The 11021-nt window shown below is 37.0% G+C and overlaps 1 protein-coding gene across 1 annotated transcript in view; it reads left to right on the forward strand.

The window, feature by feature from the left end:
- LOC119771847 (polycystic kidney disease protein 1-like 2) overlaps positions 1-6756 on the forward strand; it is a 60766-nt gene extending 54010 nt beyond the window's left edge. The window contains exon 41 of the mRNA XM_038268029.1: positions 5934-6756. Coding sequence (XP_038123957.1) covers positions 5934-6092 — 159 coding nt within the window. The 3' untranslated portion in view covers positions 6093-6756. The remainder of the gene's footprint in view (positions 1-5933) is intronic.
- Positions 6757-11021: the final 4265 nt, after the last annotated feature.

The raw sequence follows: 11021 nt of genomic DNA on the forward strand, positions 1-11021 counted from the left end.
AGAGCAATTTTCTGGGTGAAAGGCGGGGCATTCTTGCAGCTTTACCTTACCAATGTCTCTATGGAAACATTGTTCATCATAAATTGTAGAAAAGACAAGATATTGATTAAATTCTCAATTAATGTTAAGATTGCATGTACTGTATATGCTTTAAAAATCAACTCCTGGTTAAGATTTCAACACCGCATTGTTTCCTTGAAAGAGTTATTTCTTTTCAGTTTTTCAAAATACAAAGATGTATCTCATTTTTCATCTAAAACTCTTTCTACCACAGAAAAGCTGATCTGATTTGATTTTCCATTAACCTTTACTTGCCCATAGATAAGGAAGAATAATTTTGTTAGAAATCCTGAAGCCGAAAGCATCTTATTTGTTCAGAAAAGTAAGACTTTCAAACAATGTAATAAAGTAAAACATTGTGGTGAATAAAAATAAGTTAATAGTGAAAATTACCTACCATTTAAAGAGGCAACAGTTAATTTAAAATGTTTTTCAATGACATTTTTAGACATATGACCACTTTAATGAAGAAGCTTTACAATAATACATATTTTTTTTAATTTTTTAAACACATATATATCAATGCTCAAGAACATGAAAAATTGTGGGTAAAATATCTCTATGCATCCGTTAGAAATTAAAAGCTTGCATTATCCTGGAAGAAACTTTTAAACACAAAATGCTGTGATGCTGTTATTTGAAAAAAGCTGAACAAAAAAAAAACACTCCTTAGTCTTTTTCAGTGAGCAAGTGTTGCTAGAAACATAAATTTATTTTCCATGTCATACTCAAGAGTGGCTAATGTAATACGTTTTGCACAAATAGACCTGCAGAAAGACCAAAAGAAACAATTATTGTTTTCCCAACGGCACTCTTTGGCTGCATTCATCTTTTATAAAAAGTATTTGGGTTCATTAGTTATACTCAAGTGAAAAGCAAAGTCAATAGCAAAACCTCAGAGCTGCAGCAAGTTCCAAGTCTGATTGCTGCCTAATCTAACAATGAAAGTAGCAATAAGAAAACTAGTTCACCAACTTAACTGCATTTTGTACACTATGGGCCGGATCTATCAAAGGTTTGCGTGTATAAAAACGTGAGCTATTTCACTGCGCACGCTAAAAAATGTACAAACTGATCTATCAACAGCGTGCTAAAAGGATTTGGTCTTTAAACGTGCTAAATAGCACCTCTTATCCATTTAATACTTTTTCTGCAATGAATATGCAATATAGGGCGTTTACACGCAAAAGTGCGTCTTATGGGAGGAGAACATGTAAATATATTAATTTAGCACTCGCAACGTGATTTATCAAACCTGAAAGCAATTTTGCTAACGGTATCTGACTATATTTAACACGTTTCAAAAGAAGGTGCAAATGGTCTGCATGCGTAATTGCGCACACATGGCAGCGGTTATTGTCGCAAGAAGGAGACATCGAAATGAAGCAAGGAGACGCAGAGAACACATTTTTTCACTCCGTGTGAATATTTTTGCAATGAAGGAAGAAACGATCATCAAAACATATCGTTTATCCTGCATTGCCATTTTGGAGCTGTTGGGGGAACTCCGAATGGATTTGGAGCCAGCCACAAGGAGGACCCACGCAATACCAGATATCACAAAACTCCTTGCAACATTGCACTATTTTTGCATCTGGGTCATTCCAGTGTACGGTTGCAGCGAGAGCTGGGATCTCAATCTCGTTTTTCAGAAGTGCTGCCCGACGGGGTCGGGGTTCTCCCCCTGCGCCTGTGGAGTAACATGCCAATGCTGCGGGGATGCGTACGCGCAGTAATCTCATCCACAGTCACTTCTTGTGAGCCATTTGGTATGTGCATTTTTCTACAGGCCAATACAAAACAGCTGTTTTTATTTGTTGTTTTTTTTTTACTGCAGTGAAGTAGAAATTCAGCCACATACCACCTTAGGGAATAAAGGTTGCCAAAGTTTTTTCTTTATATATATATATATATATTTTTTTTTTTTTATGTTTGTTTGTTGGGGGTCACTGTGAGATTTAAATTTCTTAATGCACTAGTTTGTAGAAACTACAAACTACTTTGCCGCAAACCACAAAACGCGCAAAACCATCATTTAAATAGGGCGTCTCCAACAGTTTTGCACCTGCCACCAGTTACGCAATCACTCTTGTTCAATCACCCGCAAACCATGGTTCAGCCCCTCGCGCAAAATTCCAGTTTGCGAGCGCAAATTACTGCACGCAAAATTGGATCTTGATAAATCCGGCCCTATGGGCCGGATCTATCAAAGGTTTGCGTGTATTAAAACGTGAGCTATTTCACTGCGCACGCTAAAAAATGTAAAAACTGATCTATCAACAGCGTGCTAAAAGGATTTGGTCTTTAAAACGTGCTAAATAGCGCCTCTTATCTATTTAGTACTTTTTCTGCAATGAATATGCAATATGGGGCGTTTACACGCTAAAGTGCGTCTTGTGGGAGGAGAACATGTAAATATATTAATTTAGCACTCGCAAAGTGATTTATCAAACCTGAACGCAATTTTGCTAACGGTATCTGACTCTATATTTAACACGTTTCAAAAGAAGGTGCAAATGGTCTGTATGCGTAATTGCGCACACATGGCAGCGGTTATTGTCGCAAGAAGGAGACATGGAAATAAAGCAAGGAGACGCAGAGAACGCATTTTTTCACTCCGTGTGAATATTTTTGCAATGAACGAGGAAACGATCATCAAAACATATCGTTTATCCAGCATTGCCATTTTGGAGCTGTTGGGGGAACTCCGAATGGATTTGGAGCCAGCCACAAGGAGGACCCACGCAATACCAGATATCACAAAACTCCTTGCAACATTGCACTTTTTTGCATCTGGGTCATTCCAGCGTACGGTTGCAGCGTGAGCTGGGATCTCCTAATCTCGTTTTTTCAGAAGTGCTGTCCGACGGGGTCGGGGTTCTCCCCCTGCGCCTGTGGAGCAACGTGCCAAATGCTGCGGGGATCTCATCCACAGTCACAGGCCAATACAAAACACCTGTTTTTTTTTTTTTTTGTTTTTTTTTACTGCAGCACATACCACCTTAGGGAATAAAGGTTGCCATATAATAATAAATAAATAAATATATATATATAATATAATATATATATATATATATATATATATTTATATATATATATTATATTATATATAACTTATTTATTTTTTTTGTTGGGGGTCACTGTAAGATTTAAATTTCTTAATGCACCAGTTTGTACAGACTACAAACTACTTTGCCGCAAACCACAAAACGCGCAAAACCATCATTTAAATAGGGCGTCTCCAACAGTTTTGCACCTTCCACCAGTTGATAAATTCCACCACTTGATAAATCCGGCCCTATGGGCCCTATGGGCCGGATTTATCAAGATCCAATTTATCCGATTTATCAAGATCCAATTTTGCGTGCAGTAATTTGCGCTCGCAAACTGGAATTTTGCGCGAGGGGCTGAACCATGGTTTGCGGGTGATTTAACAAGAGTGATTGCGTAACTGGTGAAAGGTGCAAAACTGTTGGAGACGCCCTATTTAAATGATGGTTTTGCGCGTTTTGTGGTTAGCGGCAAAGTAGTTTGTAGTCTGTACAAACTAGTGCATTAAGAAATTTAAATCTTACAGTGACCCCCAACAAAAAAAATAAATAAGTAAATATATATATATATATATTTATAAATTGGCAACCTTTATTCCCTAAGGTGGTATGTGCTGCAGTAAAAAAAAAAACAAAAAAAAAAAACAGGTGTTTTGTATTGGCCTGTGACTGTGGATGAGATCCCCGCAGCATTTGGCACGTTGCTCCACAGGCTCAGGGGGAGAACCCCGACCCCGTCGGACAGCACTTCTGAAAAAACGAGATTGGGAGATCCCAGCTCACGCTGCAACCGTACGCTGGAATGACCCAGATGCAAAAAAGTGCAATGTTGCAAGGAGTTTTGTGATATCTGGTATTGCGTGGGTCCTCCTTGTGGCTGGCTCCAAATCCATTCTGAGTTCCCCCAACAGCTCCAAAATGGCAATGCTGGATATACTATATGTTTTGATGATCGTTTCCTCGTTCATTGCAAAAATATTCACACAGAGTGAAAAAATGCGTTCTCTGCGTCTCCTTGCTTCATTTCGATGTCTCCTTCTTGCGACAATAACCGCTGCCATGTGTGCGCAATTACACATACAGACCATTTGCACCTTCTTTTGAAACGTGTTAAATATAGAGTCAGATACCGTTAGCAAAATTGCGTTCAAGTTTGATAAATCACTTTGCGAGTGCTAAATTAATATATTTACATGTTCTCCTCCCACAAGACGCACTTTAGCGTGTAAACGCCCCATATTGCATATTCATTGCAGAAAAAGTACTAAATGGATCAGATGCGCTATTTAGCACGTTTTAAAGACCAAATGCTTTTAGCACGCTGTTGATAGATCAGTTTGTACATTTTTTAGCGTGCGCATTGAAATAGCTCACGTTTTTATACACGCAAACCTTTGATAGATCCGGCCCTATAAGAGGCAAAACTGCAGTTAACACTGGAAACAGGTCAATATAAACCAAAAATTAGACTATTCAAATTATTTTTAAACTGTTTTCCCATTTGAAGATAGAAACATGAAAGAAGAATGACAGCTCCTACTGATGACGGTTCGTAAACTATTATAGGCATCATTTGGCCCAATATCACCATGAACAACAGATTCTGAGCCACCTGTTACTGTCCCTCTGGGGTGACATAAAGAAACAATGACAATTTTGGAATCAACAGTGTTTTATACTTCTGCACGTGTGATTTTGTAAGCTTGCAACTCTAAAGTCTGCCAAAATATTAGGTTGGAGGGAACAACCACGTAGCTGCAAACACTGTGTTCCATGCTTCAAGAGTTACCCAGCATTTTAGCAAGATAATCCTGTTTTTTTCTCATTTGAATGCTTTAACTAAAGCTTTTATTTGCATACACAAATCCGTGTACTAAAATGATATCTTAGTACTTAAAAGTATGTCAATGCCTTAGTATTAGTATTTTCTTGACTTTCAAATCAAGAACTGTTAACTTTTGTATGATATTTTCTATTTAATTGATCTTATCTAAATGTTGTTTTTGTGTAATGTTATTGAACCACAGAAATCTCCCTTCATAATATAAGTAGATCTGTGATTTAGTTTGCTGGTAGTGGCGAAGCACTATATTAAAGTTGTTGTGTAAAGTGTTTTTTCCTACATAATTGTAGCTGTCTAGACAGTCCTGGCTCTCTAAAAACGTAACCTAATCCTGAAGGCAGAGATCATGAGAAAATGGGCATAATTATCAACAGTCAAACATCATGCTGAAATATAGCAGTGGCAAAAGCTCCAAGTTATATAACCTTAACTGTTTAAAGGGGTGAATTTGAATCAAGATTTAAATCTCATGAATGATAAGTCCAAAGGCTCAGCATTGGCTAATTTTTTTTTTTTGGAAGTCTTACGGATTTTGTTGCAAATACTATGACTTTCCTACTTGGAAATAAGCAGAATTGAAAAGGAATTTTAAAGGCATTTAAACAAAGGTTACACTTTTGAATGTGTCCAAATGGTACATTGATCAATAGGAACTGATGTGTTCTGAAGCTAGAAAAATTGTCTTGCATCACAGCGTATGTTTGAGGCTTATCCACATTATGTGTATAATGTACAAGTATCTTTTGAAGAAAAATTCAATAATTTATTGACAACATGGTTGTTTTGGTTCAATAGAGAATGAAAATGTATCTCCAAATAGGCCAATTTTAAAGAGAAATGTCAACTTTTCCCAGAGCGCTGAGCTGAAACCAATGCATACAGTTGGTTCAGGCCAATAAATTTATTTATTTCTGTATTTCAAGTTTTCTGTTTTCTTCTAAAAGTGGTTTTGTTTGCTTCTTTTTTCTTTCTTGGTCCAGCCTTCTGAAGATGAAGAGATTGTTGACCTCCTTCTGACCAAACTCTGCAATTTATTTGGCTTCAAATATCAAAATGGAAAAGACCCCACGGATCCTGATGATGAGAGGAGCAGCAACCTGACAATTAATAAAAACAAGGATACTCTTATCAACTCCTGAGCTGATGCCAGCATTTATTAAAGGTGTGACAACTAAAAAAAACATGAATATATTTTAATTTGAATAGTTTTCAATTTAAGGCAATTGTGCAATGATATGCATGTTGTAAAAAGTAATTTCTCTTTTGGTTTTAATTTTTTGTTTATTTTGAATGAGTCATTTTTTTGGTTTTAGGCATATGTTTTAATATATATATGTATAGATAGATTTGACACTGAGTATGCTATCTTATTAGCCTATTGTCTTTAACATTTTGTCTTTTCTGCTTCTTGACTGTTTTGTAGAGTTTTATGTAATTCATTGGGTTTTTGCTATAAAATAGCAACAACTGGATAGTCTTTTGAAAAGTGTTTGATAAAGTCTGAACCGGTTGTTAATAATACTGCTGCCATTTCCCCCACACTGAAGCCTGAATACATTTTAAATGACATCTCAGTCTATAAACAATGTTTTAGCCAGTATAGCAGCTGCTTTGTGTCAAGCTCGAATGACCTTATCTCTGTTAGTTTTCCATCTATTGTGTTGAATTTAGAATTATTCCTTCATCTCATAGTAATTACTGTTTTTGTTGTTTTTGGAAGAACATCCAGGAACTTGTGCATTAAATCAAACTTTCTTGCATCTTTCTTGCCGTTTTTCTGTGCAAATAAAGACGAAAATCTTAGGAGCTCTTTTTATGATCAAGAGTTGTTTTTATTATTATTATTATCTACAATATGTGGGTTCCCTTTACATTGTTAATGGAATAACTGGAACACCAGCTAAAAATGTATAAAAATTATTTGAAATATTCTCATGTTATAAATCCTAATTCATTTAAATCCTAATCAATTGTATCAATATTTTATTCAAAAATTTATTAAATCTATCAATTAAAATAAATATATTTTTTTTTTATCTAAATCACTTATCATCTATTCTGGTAAACCTTTGGTCCAGGCTTTTCCGTTTATGTTTCTACATCTTTTGTGGCTATGAAGATGATGCCCATCCTAATCAGTGTGTTGCATGCAACAAGATAAGCTTTGGTCATTCATGATTAGCAAACAAAGATCGGCAGATATATGCCACACCTCAATGGCATGTTTACATGAAATTAGCTTTTGTCAACCCTTATTCAGTCGCAGCAAAATAGGAACTTATAGGTTAGAAACCAGCCTTATAGAAATTCTGTCTAGTTATGTTTTCTTTTTTGAAATTATTTGGCCAGTAATTATATATATGGTTTAATTTAAAAACATTTTCAACTTTTTATCAAAGCTATGTTAAAATAAAATGTATTTCAGCTTCAGTCACTAAAATAAAATTTGAAGTGAATTTAGATTTTTTTCTAATAATAATTTTTCAACACTATCAGAAGTAAAACAGGAAAAAAGTTTTCTTTTTGAAACCCATCAATGTTACTCCTGTATAACTACCAAAAGGTGAAATAATCAAAAGCTTTCATATGTATAACGGCAGCCAATAAGGAAGAGAAATAAGTGTACAGATAAAATAAAAGTTGTTGGTGTTAAAGAAAACATTGAACTTTATTTTTTCATAACCACAGCTTCTGTGACACACCATTGAAATAAACATACTGTAGCATGAGGGAAAGTGATGTTGACTGCAAAAATGCTTTTGTGCATCTATATATTTATGAAGTAGGTCTGGTTCTGTTAAGTGACTATCAAAGCAGTGCAATTGTCACTTGACAATAGGAAGCGACTCCATTCCAAAAGCAGAGGTATTAATTTGCTGCTTTTGTAACTTGGCTGAGAGGATTTGTTTCTGTCTGCCATGAAAGCATTAGTTAGGTGGGGTCAGACACAGAAAGCCGGGCTTATATTTTCACTTTACTCGTGTTGGAAAGGTTTCAGGTCGAGGCTCTCTGCAGTCCAATCACGTCCCTTTGAAGCCAAGTGGAACCATTTCCATGTGGAATTTTTTGTATTATTGTACATGGCTGTTTAAAAAAAACAACACTTGGAGATTGTGTCATACATTTGAGTAAATAAAAAAAAAAAACAGATATACAACCGTGAAAAAAATGTGTGGATATTCAGTGCATAATAAAAGTTGATTGCTCTAAAGCCAGGGGTTCCAAAACTTTTCTTCTCAGTAAGAAAGACTCCCCCCACCCTCTAACCTTTTTAACCTCTCAAAACCCGGTGGACCTTAAGTGGGGGTAATAATTCAGAATGCATAAAATTCCACTGGTAACATTTGTCGTGGGAAAAAAGTATTCAACTATTCACCCTAGTTAAATAAACGGAGATGGATGTATTTCACTCAGTCGGCACATTTATTCATTTCTTTGCAAAGAGAGAACAGTTGATCATACAGCCTTAATGGCACAGCATTCTGCTCTTTTCTGATCTAGGCAGTGTTCATTCTCCCTTACCAGTGATGGGACTAACGGCGTTGAAAGTAACAGCGTTTTAGTAACGAGTAATCTAACTAATTACTTTGACTGTAACTTTAACGCAATTACCATTGCAGACACCCCGTTACTGCGCGTTACTCAGGTCGCACAATGAACCTTTTTTCATGATAAGACACGTGCGCAGCTGCGTGAAGCTGACACCCCACCCACGTCAAAAAACTCTGCAAATAGACTGAATGGTTAGTGCAACGTTAGTGCAGATTTGTGCAGAAAAAAATATTGTTTGTGCTACTTTTGTTTAAGAGATATTAAAGATTATTTTTTTAGGTCATCCAGAGGTGCGCGCCTTGTCATGAGAGAGGGGAGGATAAGAATGGCTGATGTATAAAGAGATTCCATCTGTCAGTTGTGTAAGTGGGTGTTTCTGCTGGCGGGTGTTAACGCACAGCACACACAGAGAGATGGAGAGTGAGGATGAATCCAGCAGCAAAACAGCTTTTTCCTGATGGAAATACAGGTGTTACATCGAGCTGTGTTTCCCCATCAGATACGGTTTCCTCTGCATCTCCGCACAGCGCAGGCGGCACGAGTCACCGCGCAAGCGACAGGAAACGCGCATGCTCGGTAAAGGCGCGCAACAGTCGCCCTGTGCTCGCGCCACAGGAGAACTATGGAGAGCGTGAACGATCAAATGATTAACCTGATAACAGCCAGAAATGATAGCCTATATGGAGAAAGGGAGAAATCTGGATGCTTGGATGGATGGATGGATGGATGGATGGATGGATGGATGGATGGATGGATGGATGGATGGATGGATGGATGGATGGATGGATGGATGGATGGATGGTATCATACTCTGCCTTTTCAACCTACTGTATTTTTTATTTTAAACATTATTTGATGGCCTTTGTGGCAGGGATGGAGATCCATATTTTATGTCACACACAGAGTATACATCTAGATAGATAGATAGATAGATAGATAGATAGATAGATAGATAGATAGATAGATAGATAGATAGATAGATAGATAGATAGATAGATAGATAGATAGATAGATAGATAGATAGATAGATAGATAGATAGATAGATAGATAGATAGATAGATAGATAGATAGATAGATAGATAGATAGATAGATAGATAGATAGATAGATAGATAGATAGATAGACGTTGCAGTATCTATAACAACCCAAACACACAGGATTTCAGAATTAGACATCCCCAGTCATTAATTTCACCAGATCTAAACGCCCTGTTAAAAACCTTCACGTGGCGTTCTCCCCTGATGTCATTTACATTGACTTGCAATAAATGCAAAACTCTCTGCAGGTTCTTGTCTTTGTCGTCCGCTCTATTCAGCTGGCTTTGGAAACACACCGCGAGAAGGTGGGGGCTGGGTGGTGAGGGTTATGGGGGCGAGAAACGCAAAAGTAACGCAATAGTTACTTTTACTAGTAACTAGTTACTTTTATTGTGGAGTAACTCAGTTAGTAACTCTGTTACTTTTTGGGAGAAGTAACTAGTAACTATAACTAATTACTTTTTCAAAGTAACGTGCCCAACACTGCCCCTTACTTACAACAATGGAAAGTAGTCAGAGTCAAAACAAATTACAAACACTTTGGTTAAACAGTAACATGTTATGAATAAACCTTAAGAAGGAATCTGATTTGTTATGGGAAGAAGCTATGTGTGGTCTATGTGGTGGATGATCCTCCCACCACCACATCGTGTTAGTATGTTCTTTTCTTGCTTTATATTATATGACAATTCATGTTTAAGTTGGTTATTTCTTTTAGACAGGTATTTTCTAATGGGTGCACACTTTAGTTAATGTCTGTCTGAATGGTTTACTTACACTTGTTCTTTTGTTTGAGGTGCTGCTGATGGCCATGGTGGGAGGAACGTTGGTCGTTTGGTGCATGGCGCGTGTTTTGAAGCTGCTCTGCTTGTGGAGAAATGTCCTGGGCCGTGAGTAGTGAGGAAACAGGAAGCGATTCTTGTGGGATGGAAGAGGGAAATAGTGACAATGAAGGTTGGAAGATAGCAGCATCAAAAAATGAGAAAAAGCGGAAAAAACAGAGATCAGTTAAAGGGGAATCTAGTTCAGAACAATCCAGTGATGATCAATCCATACATTCCACAGCACAACAAAATGAATTCAAAGTCATATTCAAAGTCGTTAATCAGGCAGACTCTTTTACAAACTGGAATCCGGTTCACTTAACAAAAACCATCAATAAACTTGTTGGAGAAGTCAGAGGTGCCAGAATTCTGTACAGTGGAGACCTGCTAATTAACTGCAGAGACAGCGCCCAGCAAGGCAAAGCAATACGTATTAACAAAATTGACGGGATAAGAGTTCAGTGCAGCCTAATGGAGAACAAAAAGATCAGCAGGGGAGTCATTGGAGGAGTTCCTCTGAAAATTTCTGAAAAAGAGATTCTGGAAAACATAAGCGGTGCAAAAGTAAAAGAAGTAAAACGGTTAAAAACAACAAGAAACGGAGAAAGATCTGACAGTTTATCTGTACTAATTAAATTCGAGGAAGAGCAATTA

Source organism: Cyprinodon tularosa, unplaced genomic scaffold (assembly GCF_016077235.1).
Source record: "Cyprinodon tularosa strain WSP-4 unplaced genomic scaffold, ASM1607723v1 ctg690, whole genome shotgun sequence".
NCBI lineage: Eukaryota > Metazoa > Chordata > Actinopteri > Cyprinodontiformes > Cyprinodontidae > Cyprinodon > Cyprinodon tularosa.